General features: G+C 28.9%; 1 protein-coding gene across 2 annotated transcripts in view; it reads left to right on the top strand.

Moving 5' to 3' along the window:
• LOC126838580 (uncharacterized) overlaps positions 1–22,781 on the top strand; it is a 38,084-nt gene extending 15,303 nt beyond the window's left edge. Inside the window, exons 3-7 of one of the 2 annotated variants that reach the window (XM_050573105.1) lie at positions 5,553–5,752; positions 5,870–6,005; positions 16,695–16,828; positions 21,456–21,669; positions 22,499–22,781. In XM_050573105.1, the coding sequence (XP_050429062.1) occupies positions 5,553–5,752; positions 5,870–6,005; positions 16,695–16,828; positions 21,456–21,669; positions 22,499–22,581 (767 nt within the window). In that variant the 3' untranslated portion in view covers positions 22,582–22,781. The remainder of the gene's footprint in view (positions 1–5,552; positions 5,753–5,869; positions 6,006–16,694; positions 16,829–21,455; positions 21,670–22,498) is intronic. The other variant, XM_050573104.1, reaches the window with a different exon arrangement.
• The last annotated feature ends 914 nt before the right edge of the window (positions 22,782–23,695 follow it).

The following is a 23,695-nucleotide window of genomic DNA, read 5'->3' as shown; positions in this document are numbered from 1 at the left end:
GTGCCACGAATGCAAAAACTACCACAGTCGACGACCGGCCATTTCGGTGGACTGAGAAAAACAAATTCCTGTATTTAGCCCAGTACAAAAGGTGTCTATGTTATAGGATATTAATTTGTTAAGCATAATTTCCGTATGTTTATGGTCATCTGTTACCGTTATCAGCTCCTCATCACGCTAGCAGTTTAGTTAACAGCCAATAGTTATAGGGTAGGCAATGGAAATAAGTAAAATATTATTAATAATAACAATAATAGTACCATATAACGACTAAATAATGTCAAAATGCACTAACATATATTAAACAAATCAAATGGCATGTATTTATTCTTATAAACATCAATTAAGGGCTGGCGATTGACCAGTTACATTTCAATGGACCATTCAAATTCTTAATGGTTAGTGTGATTCGGCATACGAATAAAAAATCGAACATTTTTATTTGTATATGTAATTTGAATTTGAAAGCGATAAAATCATTTAAACATTGAATATTTTACAGTTTATACATATATCACAAGTATATAATTATAAAATTATAATATTACATTTTATAATGATTAATTATCTTATACATATTTTACATACAATTAAATTAAATATCAATGTTAAAATACGTGGTATTCTTACTATTGTTTTTGGTTATACTGGTATACTTAAAATATATAGCCTATTGACAAATTATGATTTATATTTTACAATTTGTTTTTAAAGTACAATGTTTTATAAATTAAACAGTTCACGATACCTAATATTTTATGCACTGTCCATATTATAAAATATATATTTTTTACGAGGAACAATTTTATTGTCTTGTCCCATGCGATGAGTTTTATTTGTAGTGGCCATAAAACAGAATAACCATAACCATATCCATGATGACAATAAACTTTGGTCAAAAAGAGTCGTTTGCAACATTTAAGTAACAAAAACAAAAAAGATAAAAATAGCTCATACTAAGCAATTTTAACAATTATTATTTTGAAAAATTAAATAATAGTTTACATGTATTGTACATGATAAGATAATACGAAGAAAATTATAAAAGTTGTATACTAATAAAAGTGCTGAGCCAATAAGCTGTTACACATAACAACCTTGTATTTAAGGCAACTCGCTAAATAAAAAATGTGATATTTATTAACTTATTTTGAAAAATGTTTTTATTTATTTAAAGGCTTCTAATACAATGTTCTTTAGCCTGTATACCAACCTATATGTGCGGGTCTAAGTTTTACTTAATTTATTACAGAAGTTAATTAACCACAACATACTTGGGGATAAAGATGAAGAGAACATGGAAAGTATAAATCTCATAAACACCAAATTTTAAGAAAATGTTAGAGAATTTTAAGACTAAAAAATATCTAATTTAAAATAAATAAATAACTATAAAACAATAGGCAATTATGTTTTATTACTAATAATTTATTTATTTATTTTATTTACAAATAAATTACTAATAATGACTCCATGCCGGTACGTTTTTCATTATAATTTACTTAATGCTTTATTAAAAAATGTATACATTTTTTTTGTACCAACTATTTACTTCAGGAAATAGATTAAACCTTTTTTTAATTCTTCATCTTATACTAAAAGAGCTTATTTCATATTTAGCCAAAATAAGTGTGAATATTTCTATAATACATTATTTTAGTAAAAATACCTACTCTTTTCTTTGTGGTTTTATGCCCAAAAAGTATCATCTGTCTGCGCATTGTTGCGATTGAAAATTAATAATTTAAAAAAAATGAATAAGTAGTTTGCCTACGCAAATTCTGACGTTTTCTCATTTTTTCTATAAAAGCAAGGTATACTTAACAATGGGTATCATTAGTAGAGTAAGTAATAGGTTATAATATAATAGGTTAAAAACAATTTTGTATTGTATATATAACACTACAAATTACAATAAGGAAATATGTCAAATATCCTTATTATTAAAATGTTAATATATTCGTGTAATAGTAATTAACCTCTGTGTTTTATTATTAAAAAAATAGAAAATAAAGAAGTGCGTGTTTACTGTTTACCAAGTACCTACGCGTATTATATATTTCAGTAAAAATGTTTTAGTGTGTTACGTCTAGTAGACTTGACTGAGACCATAAACTGTTTTTCATGAATAATTTAGTAGCGACTTCCTCTTATTTTTTTTTATATTCGACACCATAGTGGTATATTATACCGTTTTATATTTGAATGACGCTTACATCCATATACATAATATGTTTTAAATTCTAAATAAATACGTTTTATTGCAGTATCGGTTAAAAAAATATTTTTAAAAATCACCCAGTAACCAAAAAGTATTTAAAAATGTATTAATTTCAAAAAGAAATTCGCTTTAATTAGTGCCAAGCAGTCATTATACTCAAATAAAGTCACGTACAAACATCCCATTTGTAGATAAAATGCGGTGAACACGGGCATAATTTATCAATAGATGTATGCCTCTATCATAAAATATTTACAAGCTTTTAGATTAGTTTATCACGTAAGCAAAGTATTTTTTTTTACATTTAGGTATAGTTTTTTACTATAGGTTTACTTTTGTATGTACAGTCATATATATTTTTACTGACTTATAACATTAAATATTTTACAGCAAATTGTCGTCCTGTACGCCAAGCTGAAAGGTCATACTTAAATTTTACAAGTAGCTAATGTTATTGTTCAAAATAAAAATGCAAAAAAAACATAAAATATTAAATTTTATGTTTAATGAAGCGTATTAAAACACTGTTGCTTACAAAAATAATATTAAGTAAAATTTTGCAGTGTAAACACCATTAAAAATGGGTAAACATTTTAACAACTAAATTATGTATATTACCTAATATATTTTGTGTCTTGAAGAAAAATGCGTAAATCAACATCACTCTTTTTAAAAATATTCCAACTTTTAAATAAATAAATATAAATACAATTAAAAATAATTGTAAAAGTAGAATGTATGAATTTAATATAGGAACTCAAATCATTTTTCAAAATATTTAATAAATAAACTGATTAAAATATCTGTATAATAGTTTTGGTTTAAATTAGATTTCAAGCACTTTCTAGAAAATTTGAAACGATAATTCGAAAAAAGTTTGTTTTATTTTTTAATGCGCCTAATAATAAAATATATTTAGTCATACTAATATTTAAAGTAGTGAATACATTTTGTAAGAAATATTTTTCAAACTTCTTTAAGTACAAGATTCGAGTTAATATAGAAGACTGGTATTCTAGTCGACTATTTTCTAAGACCAAAAACGACCAAGACTGAGGGTTTCTGGTGAAAGCCTGAATTATTGCTAATAATTTTTAAATAAGTTTTATTGGATTGTTATTCTTTTTGACACTAATATTACGTATTCAAAAACTCTAATTAAACAATATGAATTGGGATATTAATGGTAATTAGCGCTTTTCATCCTTTTTGCAACTATATAGACCTGATTTAAAAATCCAAAGGTTTCCACGAATGCAAATACCAGTTGAAAACGTAAAATCAATTATATGTATATTTTTTTGAACAGTTTTTCAATTTAACAAAATTATATCTCATGTTAAAAAAAAATCGTATAAATATTATTTATGCTTTCCGAAAATTATTTTGTTTCATAATCATATTCCATCGACATTAGTTTTACAGTTATTACAATCGATTAATGTTAATTTTGATTTGTGAGTTCCATTTGGACTTAAAATCTAAGCAATAAAATTGAGAGAAAACACTGTTTTTTTTTCAATTTTGGTTGTTGATTAATAAAAAAAAATAGCAGTTATAGTAATTTTTATGTAATGTCGTGATGTTAGTAGATTATTAGTAAAAATGTTATTCCATAATGGCATTTTTGTTTAATATTTATGACATAACTAACTATATATGTTCAACTAACTCTAGTGCCCATAGGCGCATACAATAAAGAATAAACTTGTACACGCACCGTCTGAAGATCTTTTTGCATAATTTCTATGGGTCACATATCCTGTGTAGTGAGGAGAGAATTGCTATGATTGCTTTTATATATTTAAAATTTAAAAACAACATATTTTATTTGTCCACACAATGTTTTTTAGTTTAAATGCACAGAACGTTCATCAAGAATTTAACGAATTGTTAATGTCAAAACGCACAACTAAAATTTTGGTAAAATAAAAATCAAAAAACTGTTATAAAACATTGTTGTGTTGCCAAGCATGCTAGTATTCGAAAAATTTACAAAAACACATGGTGCGAGGATTTTTAGGTTATCTGTAGTAAATATGTTTTAATATCATAGCTCATTTAAATGTCTAAACTAAAGATAATTTTTACCTCTTATCATAATTTTTTCGGTTTATATGTTTACGTGTTTCGGTGTTTATTTATCTCTTTATTCATGATTTTAAATTATTACATAATACGTTATGTGTATAAGTAGTGATAGTAAAAAAGTAATCTTAATACAATTTGCATTTATATAAATAATAAATATAAAACAGTAAGCTTAAATTTTCAATTAAAAATAGTTTGTCAATAAGCTAGTTTAAGTTTTTTAAACAACATTGTTCTTTAATTTAAAATTATATTAATCATTATTGGCTAATTTATTTTGAAATTTCTTTATGAATACATTTACAATATTATACGTTTTGTTCAAAGTAAATAAATATAATATATAAAGACTATAATCGGACAGTGTGTGTGTGATCAATTTTAAAATAGCAATCTGTTAACATTATTGAACCTCAATTAATATTATATTAATAACATCATTCGAATGAAATTATACAATATACTGACTAAATTGAACGTGTTTTTATAATAACTTTGAAGTTAAGTTGCTTTGAATGTGGGGAGTGATAACCATTTTCTCTATATAAATGACTACACGAGAAGCACTTCAACTACCTTTACCCGGGACAAATTTTGTAGTTTCTAATAAGGGTTTAAGCATACGTTTTTCGAATTATAAAGCTGTAAGCCTACGCGATACAGGATTTAGTTCATAGCCTTTGTGTGCGGGTTAGATCAAGCGGGTAATAAAATATTACGATATAATACTATATAAATGAATCTGCGCACGAGGACAAAAGAGCGGGGCAAATACATTAAAGAAAAATCTCTTTAAAATATATTATATTTTTTAAAAAACTATAAAATTGTAATTTTTTTCTAAGAAATTAGTTAAATGTACCTTCTGGTCATTTTCATCATATTGTTAATTATGTACAACGGCAACAAATTACTAAGACAGTCGTTCAACCTTAAACCACCTTTATACAAAAATTAATTTTTAAGCACATTTTCAAAAAAGGTTGACTACAGGTTTTTAAGCAAATTGTCTATGTTATAATCTATTGAGGTGACAATTCGTATTAACTGGGAGCGTTTTGGGCCCTAGTCAAAATAAACTTGTGATTTTACTACTATTATCCATACACAATATTGATACAAGGTATATTTTATAGGAATTTAATTTTATTAAAATATTTTGTAGATAACTAAATGACAAATATCTTATATTATATTTTTTATTTAAAAATCCTAATTAAATCATTCGATGTTGGTTTAGGCGAAGGATTAACGGTCAAGGCGATTATACCAAAATATAGGGTTCGTGGTGAAACGGCTGTACTAAGATGCGAATTTGAACTTGAAGGCGATCAATTGTATGCAGTTAAATGGTACAAAGAGAATGAAGAGTTCTATCGATTCGTGCCCAAAGATAAACCTCAAAAAACGTCTTACGCCGTGGACGGCATTAAAGTCGATGTAAGTCACATTTTCATTTCAATGAAAACTATTTGCGATATAGCTGTTAATTGCTATAAAAAGATAATTCGGTTTTCATACTTAAGTGTGCTATAAATGTTCAATTACATTTTTCAGCATGCGCAATCCAACAGTCGTCAATTAACATTGAAGGATATAACATTAAAAACTACAGCTAATTACCGGTGCGAGGTATCTGCGGAAGCGCCTTCGTTTGCATCAGCACAAGACGGTGGCCGAATGGAAGTTATATGTAAGTATACTTTTGACATAATAGTTTTTTTTATAGAATTCTACATATAAAGGGGTATTCTTATGATTTACAACTGTATAATTAAAACGCAATTAATATGCTATAATATGTTCCAACAAATTTAACACAGTTTAACTATTATTTTTACTATACAATATGATAATAAAAAAATCTAACAAGGAAATACATATAAATAGTATACCATTTATATTATAAATCTGTTATAAACTATATAATTTGTATTTGTTTTTATATTCGAATAAATTTATTTTCCATTATGCAAAAGTTTATATTTTAATTTTGCTTTACATAATGACAACAGTGAAATATAATCGATATAAACAATTTTTGTTACGAAATTTTGATATAAAAATCGTATACGTTTCGAAAAAAAACCTGAGGCTATAAACATTTTTTTATATTAAAAATATTTAGTTATACAGTATATTTTATACAATATGTTATATGACATATGGACCTCCATATTTGTTGGAACATATTATAGCATATTAATTGCGTTTTAATTATGCAGTTGTAAATTATAAGAATACCTTCCCCTTTATATGTAGAATATTGTGTTTAATTATTATATAACCTATTCAATTTTTATATGCCATAATTCCTATAATAATATAAATGATAATTAAAACATGTTATATCTGCACAATAAATGTAATTTCTTTTACCTATATAACTGAAGTTTCTTGATGTCAATGTACTTCTGTTTTAGATATAATACCTCGTAAGCCAACTTCAATAATTTCGAAAATAATTTTTTGCATTCAGTTCTCTACCAATATTTGCCTTTTAGAAAATACTATTGTACTTAGCAGGGTTCAAAAACGGTTTACAGTTGTAGGATAAATCAAGCGGTATATGTAATTATAAAATCTAAAAATGTAACGAGGGTTTGTTTGGACGTGGATCGGCAAGGCTATTGAGCTATTTAACTGTCACAAAATAGCAAATCGGTGTATGCAAGCAAAATACCATTTCCTATTTATTCTCGGCGATAGTAAAGTGAGCGTGTGGTGTTATGGATGAAAAAAAAGTGGTCTCTTGTCTTATGCGTGTGTGTATATATATATATGTATATATAAACATATATTTTCGTCTCTTTATTTTTTTTCATTCAAATTACAATAGAAAACCTCTCCGCAAACCCCTTGACATTCGCCAAGTCGATATTTCAATATCGTCCAATCGTCACCACCGACATCGAGTTTGGGTTATCGTACTCGTTGACCGACCATTGTTCCCTACTGAATTATTCCGAGTTTACACTTTGGCTGCCGATAGAAATTTGAAAGTATATCGTCTCACACCAAAAATACTGTTGCTTTATATTTTAATAAAATAGTAGTATTATTCCTAAGTGAATTAAACGAAAGTCGAAAATAACCGAAAAAACGCTTGCCGAGTCGGCATGTAGACTTTCTTAATTTTTAATTTTTGGAAAATTGTTAAAATATATTTTGGTGTGTAGCTTTTTGTTTTTTCCTATTCACAACAAGCTCATTACGCATGTTTTCTCTTTCACGTAGAAAAATTACCTTTTTAAGACACTCCCGATATCGTATGCTTAAATATATCTTAAACCATTGTTGCAATTCTAATTTACTAACCTATTGAACATTTTAAATAGTTAATTGTTAATTATGAATATTATGAATATTATGTTCATGAACTTAAATTGAATGGCCAAAGTGGAGCTTTAGGACAGTCAAGTAATATGATTGATGAGAAAAATCTGGTTTTTACACATCACTTCACCTTCTCCCAAACTTTTAAACACATTGCTACCATAAACTAACTGTGCCTACTTGCAAACCAGAAAAATATTATTTTTTTATTTTTACATTGTAAATCGACTATACTATATAGACATAATATATACTGTAATTAAACGGTAATCAATTATGGATTACTTGTTTGGTTTTAAAAGTTGTGTTCATTTCCTATCTGCTTATGATAGTTGCCGTTATTAACGGATAAGAGATTTATTGTTAGCCAGCTTTAGCTATTAAGTATCATTATTACAAGTTTAACCGATATTGTTAATACTGTTAAGGTATTCTTGTAAGCTAATAAAAATAATACAAATTTAACAGTTTAATTTCAAAATGAAATAAGGTATTTCTGTAGAATTTAATTTTCTGTGAGGTAGTTGAGCTAGTAAATAAAATAGGTGTAGTAATTGTTTTACTGCTTTTACAGATTACCACTGTAATACAGATTTTTGTATACACAAACACCTGAGGAAACGTATTGATCCTTAGGTGACACGTACAGACTCTTTTTAACTTATAAACTGTGGCTTTACTACAATAGTACAACACTTTTTATTAGAGCTTAACCGAATATGATTAGTGAATGGTTTTAGGTATATGCAGTGTGCACTAAAAATGTGTTAGTTAAAAACTATATGAAAAATATTGTATAAAAACAGGAGAGGATTATGTTTGACACACTATAAGACAAACGGTCAGTACATCGATAGCACTTGATCTAAAAGATAATACCAAAAACAATATTCAATTGTAAAAAAAATAAAAAGCAACACAACTGGGTTGAAATTTTAAAAAATACGTTGTGTACGTATTACGTTTAATGTAGGGTAAAGCAAGTTAAGTTTAAAACTTAAAAAAAAAAGTAAATAAAAACCCAGTTAAATTAAAAATTATAATTATAATTTAATTTTAACTGTTTGGTGCCCAACTTTGATGAAAATAATCTATGCTCTTTTATGGTATGCAAATTCTAACAGTTATATAGAGCTATACTTTTTTGCGATAGCGTCGAATGTTGTAATAGCAATTGTTGTTTTTATAACAATAATTCACATTTTATACACAATAACTAATTAATATAATTATAATTTGTTCTTACCATTACCCTATGATGGCAGCATTGGGCCTTCAAGGCTTGTTAAGTTTACATTATGATAATTTGTTACAATCTTACAATACAAATTTTTTATATTATAATAATATCCAAACTAAATTGCATTTCAACGCATTAACTTACTCAATTGTGTCTATATCACTAAAACAGATTGCATTAGTAAAAATAATCGAGTTTAACATTCCCTATATTGTTATAGGGGAACGGTATACACGTAAATTGTAGTACACGGTACAGAATTTTGGGTATTTTAATTGCAACTGCGTTAGCATTTCAATACGTTCAGTCGTTGTACGCGTTTGTGGGGAAAGCTATTATGGTTAGGCTGCTCAACGAACCACTAGTTAAGTAGCTAACTGAACTCTTATCGTATATTATAGTCGTATGCACGTTAATACCTGTACACTACAATCACGAGTTGCGGAGAAACATTACTGGTCGTAGCTAATCAAAATTGATAATTTTAACACAAAACATACCGTGATATCGTTGTATCAACGATAATTCCCAAGACGAGCCGCGGTTGCGTCGACTTTCGAGCTTCGTCCGTTGTTCTTGTTTTCTTTTTATGATAAATTGCAGCTATCGGCATGGTAACTGCAATCGCTGTGGTAGTACGCTTTGCCGTTTTAAAGGACTTTGCAAAGGGAAAGTAGAAGGCAGGCGAGTACAGTGTGTATAACAGCTACATGGTAAGTACAAAGCACGCACACGATGTTCTCTAGGTGTTGGAGTCTGCCGCTTGTGTTGCCGTGTATGTGAATTCACCGTCATTCGACGTTTTCGAGAAAAGCCAAACAATTCCGTGACGGGCGTGATAAATTAAAAAGGTTTTCCGTTGCTTTGCCGCCGAGGTCGACCTATGTATGTACGGTATATTATAAGTTACCTTGCCGGGGAGACCTGGCTTTCCCATTCGGTCCGGGCAATAATATTTTACGCCGGCAACGCACCGAAAACAAAAATGCACGCTGTTGCGCTTTATCCGTTTTGAAAGTATTCGACTACCGAACACGATGGTATAACGTTTGGGGGGGGGGGGGGTCCAGCGTGAGCAAAACATTGCAGCAGTATTCGGGAAACTTCTCCTAACCGATGACCGTTGCATTGAGAGTACGTTTAATAACGCCCGGTCGTAAATCGTCGAAAATCCCTACGGTCCGAGTTTTATTCCTTTTGACCGGAACCTACTAGTCCTTTAGTAGGTTTATCAGACGGATCGTCGACACAATAGCTCTGGCCCCCATTTTCCGGCGTTGACAAAACAGTGCAGCGGAGAGCTCAGGATTTTGTATAAGACCTCACGTGATAATAAAAATATAAGACGGTCCGCTTTCACCTGTGCATAGTAATTTTGTATCGATACTGATGTTACAATTTTCAATTTCTAAAGAGAAAATAATTTTGTCCTCCATTCATATCTGATTAAATTAGGACATGTGGCTTGCGCCAATTCTTTTTTTTTTATATAAAAATCAGTTAGACAGCTAAAGATTTAAATTAAGACGCTATTTATTCTCAGACATTCTCAGCGGGAAAAAATGATAAATTGATAATTTTAATAAAAAAATGTAATCTTATGGAAAGTAATAATTTAAAAACTCTATTACCGATTTCCAAAAGTAAAAAATAGTGAGATTGATTTTACTCGACCTAATCCACATACATATTTTCACAATCACATTTTGTTAAAATAAATTAATATATATTGATACTAATATATTATGTGAACGGTGAACCTACTATGTTAACTTATAGATTTATTATAGTATAATATCACGATCATGTACCCTTTTCCTTAGAACTAAAAAGTGAAAGCGATATAAAGAAATTATATAGCATGTATCTAACTGCTTTGCGAAAATTTAATCTTCATCAGTCATGAATGACTGAACAGCATTTTCATAGAAAACGGTACACATAATAAAATTTAATTTTAATAAATAAATCAGATGCAATTAAGTTAATGTCACGAACTCTTAAATTATTAAACAGTTTCAGTTTGCTCATCTTTACGGAAGAACGGCGAGTGGGATGAAGACGGCCGTGTTGTCGCCTGTTCCTTTCTTGGCCATTCGAGCTTTTTTTATTGGTCGGACCTCAGTTTAACTTATGCGCTAAATCAGAAATGCTATCTGGAAAAAATCTTTTAGCGTTGGTCACATAATTATTTTACTAAAATAACGGTTAAAAATAAATCTTACTCTCTAATTAAAGTTTTGGCACGAATGCAAAAACAATCGCAAATTTCATTAAATTATCAACCGATTTTTTTCTACTCTATTAGGCTCTTTTGTTAAGTTTCTTTCAAGCCGATTAATTTATTATGTAGAGTAACGCTGATGTTTATGGTAAAGTGTTAAACAACTCCTCGTGAAAATATTCCACATTTCACTCAGTCGACCTTTCTGTTCACCCGAATCTCAAAAGGGTCAAGATTTCGCATCACCTGGAAAACCGTTATAATATTTAAATATAAAAAGAAGAAATTTATAATTCAGAATAGTTATGGTCAGAATTGAGACAAAATATAATGGCCAAATCTTGCCTATACTACATCACAAAGTATTTTTCAAAAAAAAAAAATAATAATAATAATAATTATAATATAACAAAAATTGACAACAGGTAACTTCTGACATCCTACCATAGAAATAGTAGGTCGCCTTGACCAGCCATAAAGATTATGCAACAATAATATTTTGGCCATTGCAATTAATTTGAATTTTTTATTTCAATGCACCGAAGTTTGTTTAACATTCGCCTTTACCGTTAGTAAGCAATATCACTGGCTTATATATTATAAATAGTACTTATTTGTATTACAACACCCAATTTATATAGTGCATAAAGATGTATTCATGTATATTATATGTAGGTAGCAACGAATGGTTTTTTCATCATAAAACTGTCTGTTTACATATTTACAGGTTTGCTTCATACATTCGAATTGAAAAAAAATCTGTATACTTTTTTTTACAAATCTACAAAATTGAAAAGGTTTCTTTATGTCAATATTTATTAAATATACAAAAAATATATAAAAATACGCACAGTTCTTGACAATTAGGTGGAGTGAATTGTAACACATGTTGACATAAATCATTTTAATAAATTCTTAGATGAAAAATAATTAAATATCTTACGCTTACACTTGACAAGAAAATACAGACATACTAAGCGTTATAATGTTTTCTTCATTTTCTTCAATTACTTTTTTTGTGCTTGGACCACGATATCTTTTAAACCGCTGAACCGATTTTTTTATGCAGCAACTCTATTGATCAGAAATTGTACCTAATAGAACTTCTTTGGGTTAAATGAATAAGTTCACCTCTCTTCTTTAAGAATAACCCTTCCTCTTCCAATCGAGAAACACACCGAAAAAATTTGCCTATTTTTTTTTAATTACGGCGCGACGCGGTATACATTTTTTAAAAATGGTCGAAAAAGTTTTAAATTTGTATTGAATATTTTTGAGACATACTGTTATTAATATACGTTGAAGAACTAAAAAAATATAAGAAAACATGTCCTCCCTCTTGTAGAAACTTTTTCTTTACTTCGCTTTCATTAGGTGTAGCATGGGAATGAAAATCAGACTCAAAGAAGATCTAGAATTTCGGCTACGACATTTACAATCTTAAAAATTTGTTTTGGGACTTTTCTTTTAATAAGAATAAACTAAAAAAATATGGGAAAATTACACTTTCCCTGAAGTCAATTTTTTGGTTGCTACGGGAAAGTGAATTAATAGTCACTAGGTGTGAAAAATAGTTGTATTACGTTTTTTTAATTATGTTCTATTGAAATTAGGCTATCAACCCTAGCACCCCAAAACTAAAATGTTAAGCACATTATTGTCATAACTCATAACAATAATTTTATCGGGATCCGTAGTTCAATTGTCTTCATCGAAGCGTTTATTAAAAGTAATTTTTGAAAGTGATTCCTTTAAATCTGTGGCCTCTGCCCTGTGACTTACTATGTATCTACCTAATTTTTGGACTGGCTTTTGTCTTTTATTATATTCGATTAATTTATTTAATTCTAATTACCACATATAAAATCGCACAATAAATTATTATAAAACTTCTTCGTTTAAACAATATAGTTGTAAAAATAATAAAGTTATGGTTTTATCTGCTTGAATGGCTCTTATGGTATACTCAACTTTGAAGATGAAAATCGGTATTGTTCAATCGTACTCCTTTACATACAACATTTGTTCTATATTTTTTATTTTAGTAAAGAGAAAATAATTATTGAAAATGTAATTAATGAGTTGATATCAAACTGTTTTGACTCTGTTTATGTAAAATTATTACTATTAAACCGAAGATATAAACTATTTTTAACATATTAACTATCATAATATGATAGTTACTTTAATATATTATTATATAAAAGAAAGTAATAATTAAAACCTATACTACATCAAAAACTAGAACGCCCGTCAATAAATCAATATCGTAAATGTATGTGAACTTTTTAATTTGCGTTTAGAGTCAAGTTGGCAATAATATTTTATAATATTGTAATAGTTTTTCGTTTACTTTACTTCTTGGATATTGTAATGATCACTCGATACCCCTTAATGTATATTAAACTAAATAATTCATACGGACTGGCATACTTTCTATTAAGTACCTACCCCTCATGGTTGTCATATTTTTGTTATTCGAATTTTTGACAGCACATTATTTACAACAACCGGCAAATTCATGTTAGGCGTTCCGACGTGCTTTACATTGTGTACATATATTATAATATATAGATGTTCATATTATTTCTCAAAAAACATGACACTGCAAAGAAAAAAATAATGATAAAAATGAGGACCACAAAAAAAAACATAGGTCATATAGCAATGGTAGACACCTGCCGGCGGTTGTGTGTTATTAATTATCTCTCTCGCGCCTCGGCAGCAAATAATATTACGATGACGAATAAAAAATAATAATAACAGTAATAATAATACTAAAAAATGCCGAGACGAAATATATAGCAAAGGACTCTTAGTTGGTGGTGAATTCAAATAAAAACGTCCCAGTTATGAATCGCTGGCACTTAATATTTGACAAAGACTGATGTCTGCGCATTAGTGTAAAAGAGTGTATAAAAAAATGAGTATATATGTACGATAAAGAGAGAAGATAGAATAATTATGCCTGTTTTTTATGAATTCTCTTGAAAACACATCCATTAAACATTTCGATTTTTATAGGAATAACTAGGTTATTTTCGCATCAAATATTTTTTAAATTAATTTTTAATTTGGCCTTACTACTCTCATAAACCGTAACATTATAAAGCTAAATGTTGGATCACATTAACATTTAACTTTATAATTACAATACCTATATGTACACAATACATATAAAACTAATATGACGTTTAAAATGTTGTAGAGGCGTTTAGTCAATTATATTAATCATGGTATGTCCGTATTAGTGTTTTTCAATAATCTTAAATAAGTTGTATTTGTTCAGTGTACGCCGTAGACTTTATACCTAATGTCTTTAAAGTATACAACACAAATGCAATACATAATAGTCGTAATTTCAAAACATAACATTTCCACCAGTCAGTTGTGGTAAAGGTAGAAACGAAAAAAATGTCCAAAACAAATGCATTGCTTTAAAGCTAATGGTACATTATTCGGCCGACAACCAAGTAATTTTCTTTTCGAAAATTGAAGTCTATCGTAGAAATCATTTTGATTCTCGAGTTCACGGCAATGGCCGACGATTCGCGTGTTTTTCTAAGATTGCCATCGAGTAATGCCAATAATCATAAGACACACACAATATAAATAATTGCCTTCCAGAGTTGTGTTTTGGTGTTTGCCACGTTCGAAATCGATTACTTACTGATCCGTACAGCGTTTTCCAATTTGCATTTTCCATTAGGAATATAAGACCGTATTACTTATGAGCTGCCGGTTCACTAAAAATATTTTCGGTGAGAAACCGCAGTTCCCGCAGAGTGGAGTGCATACGTCTTTTACGAACAGTTACTATAACAGCTATGGCGGTTCTGAGGGTTCTTGATTCTACTATTTTTTTTCAACTATCGGTCTGACTGAAATACAAATGAAACATAGTTACAAGTGTAACTCGAAGTGACATTGTCTAACGCCTATTCGCAAACAACGCTCTTTGTATTACAACAACGCAACGTTTTAAGTGGAAATTGTACACCATGTCTCTTTGACCCACCTGAAAGGTAAAAAGATTCTAGTTTAAAAAAACCAACGGAAAAGTTTTTATTACAAGCACTTCACACATCTGCTGGCTCTCATTTTGGATTTTAATTTCATGTGATCCGGCCAAATCCTTGTTGTTGTTTTTAGTGACATACATTAGTAAACGTTTAGTTTATTTAACTTTTTAATAATACACAAACCTACTCCTACTTTTAAGTATGTATAATCTTAAATACGAAGTAATAATATGAGCAATTCATAAGCTACCTCATTTTAAAACCACAAAATAATTGATTAGACTCACAACGAGATCAAAATGTGTTCATTAGTATATCAAACACATTTAATCTAAGGAGGATTTATACTAGCCAGTACCTTCACATAGTACAAGCCATTTGATTAAAACTATGTGTACAAACATCGTAAACATCTAATCAAAAAATAAATCAAATTTCAGTCATCCATTTAACCGGTTAGTTCAAATTTACATTTAGAATTATATAAACAACACCGACGAGACGTGTAAATCAATTTATGAATTTGTAGTACCTACAACAAGACGTGTTGTTGCTTTCTTGATTTGGTTCCGATGAGTCGTCAATTTCATCATTGGTAATAATAATGACTGTCAGTGTATTCTCTGCTAATTTTACATCACAAGATGTTTCAGTGTCGGTCGTTTTACATAATAGATAAACTTGTTTCCATTCTAGTGAAATAAATCTCGTTCGTTTTTTTTTTGCGTCACATATTTGGATAGAACACATAATACTTTTTGGATTGTGATTTTCTGTTTAAGATTTGTGTCTAGTATGTTTCTTGTAGACACGATCTGGAATCGGGGCTTAGCACTTTTTCATATGTTATTGAACAGACTTTTAACTGTGCATACGGTCTGATTCACATTGAACACTTTGAACCGTTTTACAGGCTGCAGTAGTCGACTTTTTGATATCGATTGACCGATGTAGGGGTCTTTCGAAGACCGGAACTGTCAGCTGTTGTATGACAGCTACAATTACAAAATACCTATACATTTTTGTTGAATATAGTTTGTAAAATACGATACATTTATCTGGAAATAATAAGCTGTAATTTTGTAAGAAACACAAAAAATAATAAATAAATGTATTCAACGCATACACGAACATACACGTCTTATACAATATTATAATTATATTTTACCATAATTGGTAATTTCGGTATCAATTTCAAGTTACCGTTGGTAATATTAAATTATTCTGAAGTTTCTAAACGTGTGCTTTAAAACAGAAAAAATAATTACAACTTTGATGGGAAAAGTAGGGTTTTTAGAATATGAAGCAATATAAAAATAATACTTATATTGTGTCTTCGGTGTTTGTCATATTTCTCTTTTCTTTTGTATTTACATAATCTTCTAGTCGGGAAGTATAATATTTCTATTTCTATCTGCTTCTTCTCACAATAAAACCACTCATTTCCACCACTACTATAAATGGTTGTTGTCATAAATAAACTGTATTTTTTTTCTCTTTTCGATTTAAACGCAATAAACTCATCATATAAACTGATTTACTGTATTGTAATTGTTTTAGATTTACCAAAAGACGGTCCATACATCACTGGCGACAAATCGGTTTATCAGTTTGGTGACTCGATAAACTTAAACTGTACGTCGGCCAAGTCCTACCCAGCGTCTACTCTCCAATGGTTTATTAACAATATACCCGTAAGCATATATATATATATTTTCTTATTGAAATATTAGTACAAACTATTTATTTCTACAATTATAAATTAATAAATGTATGAATTGATGCTAAAAATTAATGTGTACAAACTGAACGATATTTACAAAGACAAAAAACTTAAAAAACAATTATTTACAGCAATTACAATAGGCAAAGCCGGACTCAACAATGAAGAGAAGGACGGATTTAATGATGGGAATGACTGAGGAATTGAGAATGGAATAAGTGTCAAAATGGTTGATATTATAGAAGGATAGGGTGGTGAAGAGAGGAGCACGAAGTTGAGACAAAGCAGGACACCATAGCAGATGGGGGAAGTCGCAAGGAAATTCATCGTTGTGACGAGGACAGAATGAGGAATCGTTATGGGAGAGTTTAAAGGCGATAAGCATATATTTATTATCATATCCTGACAGTATAATATTATCAATTAACGACTCTTTAAAACAACAGAAACTAATCTCGAACACACTATTTTATTGCTTTCATAAAAATTTTAAATTATTCAATTTTGCTAATCAATAAGGGTTTATATTTTCATAACATTTAGGTATTGAATGAATATTGTAATTTAATAGAGTTAATAATTTATTATTAATAACTTGAAGCCAAAATAGTTTAAAACGAAACATGATATGTTTAGCACGTGTTTTATTAATTTTAGTCTCATTAAATAAATTCATGGATAAATGTTGATGTTTTAGAAGTAAATAAAAAATACTTGTGTAATTATAATGTGGATTAGTTTTATAAATTGTTAAATAATCACGGTTAATAAGTTATATTTTGTTTTATAATAACATATTTGATAGAAAATCTATTTTATTTGTAGGTACATCTATTTAGTCGTAGGTATTAATGGCAAGTATAATATTTTCTTAATTCTTGAGCAATAATAAATAAATACATTTCCATCATACCTCATTATATTTTACAGTACCAGTTACAGTATTTAACTTAAACAGTACAAACAAATGTTGATATTTATAGTACAGTAAAAAAAAACAACTAATGTGAACAACATTTTTTTAAAACATTTCCATGCTAGTATATTTAATCATTAATTTTATTATTTATTGCCCAGGTATCTCAATTTTAAGAATATTTTATTGCAACTTTTTTATTTTATATTAAAACTGCGTTTGTCATTTGCTTGTGTCTATTATGTTTTATTATATTTTTTGGCTGGTTATAATATAATATTCACTGTATAAAAAAATGTGCTATCTTCCCCTGCGTTGTACACCATAAAACATAAACGGCCGTGAGTCATTTTCTGATATCTATCTCGAAAAGAAGTTTCGCCAGTTTCAAAAATTGATGTATTTTCGAGGGTTTTTAAATGCGACAAGCAGATCGAAACACGCATTTTATTTTTGATATGGAATAGCCCGTTTGGATATAGGTAATATTTTTTTACGGTCGTATGTAGACGTGTTTTCCCTATACTTGTTCTCGTTCGAGAAAATACATAGCTCAGGCGTAGATACGATCTATGTAGCTTTGAAGTGCCTCAACGGAACAAAATTATGTACTTTACTTGCGTGTCTTTTCCTCGATGGTGTTTTTTTTTTTGCTTCTACCAAACTCCGAATCGAGCCTGTGAGTTTTTTATCCTCAAAACCAATCGACCGTTTCTTTATACGTACCCGAGTAAGAAGGACAAGTTGAGATTTATATTTTATAGAATTTTAAAATAGGAAAACGTATGTTCGTTATTTAACCAAAAGTCGGACACCTGTTGATTTCAGGTGAAGACGAATTGGAAAAAAATGTTGATATTGTACGTTTCCAACAGTTTCATTTGGTATAGCTTATACCTTACCGGATTCAAAATATGGCGAAAGAAACAGATTAAAAATAAAAACAAGTGTTTAAAAAAAATAGCGTAAAAAATTTCCGAGAGACCGTTTGCGTTTCAAGGCAATAAAACGATTTGCCGAAATCAAGTTCTTGCAAGTATACATTGAAAACTGCTATTAACGGTAGGAATTTACGACCGAAATCAGAGCAATGACGTCTGCTAAATGTATTTTAGCGGAACTCGGGCCGCGAGATTCAATGATTTAAATCTCATCATACACGAGCTAAAACATAAAAAAAAAATGTGCTAACTTTTTACGACGCGAAACACGAATAGAACGGAAAATTCGAAAACCGTAAAATAAAAGACGAATAACAGTGAAAAGAAAATATAATGAAACCTTCTTTTCTCTTAGGTTATACAGTTGATTTCTGTCGCGACGGTTTTATTACCAGTAGGAAACGTGAGGTATGGCTCCTAATGAACTGACCTGACAATCGGCATTAAACCAAAGATAAATATTTTATGCGGTACAATGACCACGAAAATTAATTCTAACCTCGGTTGTTTCTCGTTTACTTTTAGTAAATGTTCCGTTCAATTTCATCCCTGAATTAGCATCGCATTTCCTTCTTCTTCATTTTTTTAAAAAATGTTTAGTTGATTTCCACGACACGAGTTAAGTTTTTACATGAAACGTAAATAAAAAAAAACAATATTATTATATGTACAATAATTACTATAAATTATAGCCATCAGTCGACCAGTTTAATCAGCTTTGTACATTTAATTTAAATTAATAACGTTATATAGAATACAATAAGATATATAAAATAGGTAAAACAAACTGGCACTAATAACTACTAAAATTTGACTAAAACATGTCTCAAAATAAGCAAATTTCTGAGAAACTGAGTGGTTTTAACGCATACTTGCTTATTAACAAAATTAAAGATGAAAAATTTATCTACATATTAATATAGGTTTTTTTCGATAAAATGTTTTGAAACGAAGATATACGCTATTGAAAAATGAAAACTTCAAAGATCTATAACTTGGTTCCTAGTAACATAATCGAAAAAACCTTATGTTAATATGTAGATAAACTTTTAATCTTTAATTTTGTTCATTAGCAAGTATACGCTAAAACCACTCGGTTTCCCAGAAAATTGCATATTCTGAGACAGGTTTTACGCGCCGAAAAAAAGTGGTGTGACGACCTCTTAATTACGAATAAGAAATATAATATAATATTGTCGTCTATTAACTATTTTATAACCTCTATACTTGTTTCGCTATTTTACTGACGTTGTTAACGGTTTTGGGCCTGTTTAGTTCTGAAATAATGTACACAAATAAATTATTCGAGTATTGCTTAACGAGGTTGTCTTTTGCATACCAGTATTTAAAATATGATGTGCCGGTGAAAAGGATTATTACACGCAAGGCTCATACACGCATTTCGGTCACGCTGTGGCTTTTTTGTCGTAGAAGGTTCCATCCCCTTTTCCAAAATCCGGTATGCAGACCATAATTACTTACCCGAGAAGGGGTTGAAACAAATTTAAATTTTGATCGCTCGAAGAATAATTTACCAGGGAAACTTTCGGGATGAATTAAAATTAAACTTAATTGAAAAGTGATAATTTGTAATACAGTTTTTGAGTATACAATTGTGTCTTTATTGAAATATTTTACTAATCAAGTGTGTAATTACTATAGCCGTTAAAAAATATAAGTATTCACTCATTTTTACTACGTTTGTGAGTTAATCAATGGAATCTAATGATAAAATAGTCTTCTATAATTGGATTAATTTTTTTATATATTTTTGTTTTATTTTTAACTTAATGATAAAACGATATAAAACGAAATTGACAATATAAGCTCCCGGTCAACCCGAGGTTGCCTTTTAAAAATTTGAGAACATGCACCGAAAACCTTTTTTAAGGTTACCATGGTTTTACAGTATTAGTACACTAGTATTAGTACTTTTGACAACCTAGAACTGACGTTTACTATGATTTCTCTAGCGAGTAGTGAATATTTTTTTTTGACGAACGATTCTAGAGTAAAATACAACCGTAATATATATCAAAGTCATGACTGTAAAACATGCTACTATTACTGATTGTAACTAATATATAACAAATGATAACATATTTTGTTTTTACAATTTCCCAAAAGTATATCTATCAAATAAATATAACTCACACGCTTAGGTTTTCGCTTTTAAATAAACCTGTGAATCGTATTTATTCAATTTTTAAATGGCTTATTCTGTATCTATTTGGTTTATGCAAATATTTCATCAAATATTATACGTTTTAGGTAATACAGGTATTAATGAATAATAGCGTATATGGTATTGTTATTTTTTTATAAATCAGAAATAGTTTTTCTTGGTTTTGTCAACCCTTCAATTTTATTTATTAGCTCTTTCAAATTTACCAAGTTGAAAAATCATAGCATGTTTTATATTCAATATAAGCTAGATATTATTTTAGATTTTAGTCAGATATTATAGTCAGATAACTCTATACACGTACCTACTCACGATAATGTACTCGAACCTTGGTAGTTCAACATCAAGTTTAACATAATAAAAACCGTGAAAACCAAATTTCATTGTTATTTAAAATCAATATGTTTGAGGTTCGTGTTATTTTTAAACTAAATGTATAGAAAACACTACAGAAGTGGCGAGCAAAAATAATATTTAATATATAATATACATACCTATATAGTGACTTTTTTAAAGTGATCTTGTATCATTGTACACTTGTGTGTATGTGTTACAGGCAAAAGAAGAATCTTTGAAGAGGTATCCGCCGCAAATACACGTTCGAGGGCTTGTGACGACAACTTTAGGATTGCATCTACCCTTGGATGCAGAGACGGTGTTAAACGGAGCGGTTCGGGTTAGGTGTGTGGCGATCCTTTCGCCAGTTTTGTGGACTGGTGACAACGAGAAAGTGTTGCCGAGACATGATAAAAGAGAAGCACTTCTGCTCGGTAATAATGTGTCCCGTGCTAAGCTTAATAAAAAAAAAGGATCCTTTGGCAAACTTCAGACAATTGTTATTATCATCGGTATTGTGAAACCGATCTTTCTTTTACTAAAAGCCTACTCGTGTTTTCTTCTTGATTGAATATTTATTGAGACAGAATACAAAAACTACAAAGAACATTTTTATCTGAATGATCATGACACAAAGTAAAGAGCTGCTCTGAAAGACTTTAATACAGTAACGTAGTAAGATAATTATCAGACACTATTGGGAGCATACCGGCACAATATTCAACTAGCCCAAAATATATTTTTTTAGAAAAGCTAACATCATTGGCGAGGGGTCCCTTTATGGCTATAGAACATATTATGGCCTGTTCATTAGTTTCTTAATGGCTCCACCGGCCTTGAATAAATTATTTTGTTTTTATATAGTACCCTAATAGTTCTTTTAATACAAAAATTTAAACCTAGTATTTTTTGATAAAAAGTAGAGAACGCAGTTAAGTATATGTGTCAAAATCTTAAAAAATAAAAAATGCTATATGTAAAATGGTAGATAATAAAATACATATAATGTTTGTCTTAACTCGTCATTAGTCTGGTGGGGTAAGAAATTTACACCGGTCACATTTAATTTACGTGTGACCAAAAAATACCCAAAGAGACTAATGGAGGGTTAATATAAACAACAACGCCTGTATTGAGTTTAGCAAGCAAAATTTGAACAATATTATTGAGTATATTATATTGTAAATAATTATTAACATTTTAATTATTACAATATATACTCAATGACAATACATAATACGAGGTTCTCATTTTATTTTGCAGTAACTGGATCTTCTAGCAAATGCCAACACAACCTTGCAGTCGTGTTCCTATTTGTGTTGATGGTAAAGACATTTTTAACTTAAAAATAAATCAAACATATTATTGTTAAAAAAAAAATCATATCATTAAATTACTTAATTCTAATAATTAATTTTTAAATGTTTACTTTGTGTATTATAATGTATTAACTAGTGTTAGTATGTATTGCAACTATAAATACACATATTTGCAATAAGCGTATAATATAGTTAAAAAATTCAATTGAGCTACTTTGTATTTATTTTTATTTGTATTTCTTCTGAAGTCTTGTAAAGTTAAATTTTATAGCTATTAATAACGATATATCAAATTAAAAATATATGGCCATCACTGGTATTGAATTTACAAAATAGTTGTATTACATTGTAATTGCTTTGAACTATACTGGTCACGTAAAAAAAATATTTCTAAAATTAATTATTTATATATTTTTAACTTTTATAAACAATATAAGAATATTACTTTTGATTGATAATACGAGTTATAAACAAATTCTAGTCTTTTTATTTAAAAAAATCACTGAAGTTTTCTTCTTAGAATGAGAAAAATCTGCAAAGCTTAAAAAAAATTATTATCAAGGAGAGTCCTCAAATAAAAATGAATGATAAATTACAATATAAATTATAAGTAATGCCACTTCTACTATCTTAAAATTTTTTTAATTCAACTGCTCGTTTTCAATTTGAATTATTAAGGAAACTTACTAAATCCAATGAAAAACTATTTTAAAGTATAATGTCTAGTCTATTACATGCATAATGCAACTTTTCTGATGAAAAAAACCTTATTTGAACTTATACAGCCTACCTGACTTTTAAATTGATTAAATAAGTTACAGAATGCAATATTCAGTTAAACACCATGGATAAGCTTAAAAAATACTACAAACGCACAAGGTATGCTTTTTTAGTGGCCATTTATACAGATATATAAATAATGTATATATAAAAAAAAATTGAAAATTGCACGAGATAGAAAAATGTAAATTGGATTGTTTTATTAAGTATAGAAGTATTTACTATATTTTCTTTACATAATATTATATTTTTTTCATAGTCCAAAAAACAACAACACTAAAGTCTAGACTCGATAGTATTATTTGTTATGTGCGTTCTTTTTAGTATAATAATAAATACTATATTTCAAATTGCATTTAAT

Source organism: Adelges cooleyi, unplaced genomic scaffold (assembly GCF_023614345.1).
Source record: "Adelges cooleyi isolate 19-005CV unplaced genomic scaffold, UGA_ACOO_1.1 ACOO_flye_CR_arks_rails_tigmint_CR_PRNA_30, whole genome shotgun sequence".
NCBI lineage: Eukaryota > Metazoa > Arthropoda > Insecta > Hemiptera > Adelgidae > Adelges > Adelges cooleyi.
Note: the sequence above shows the minus strand (reverse complement) of the source record. Positions and strands in the feature narration are given on the sequence as shown.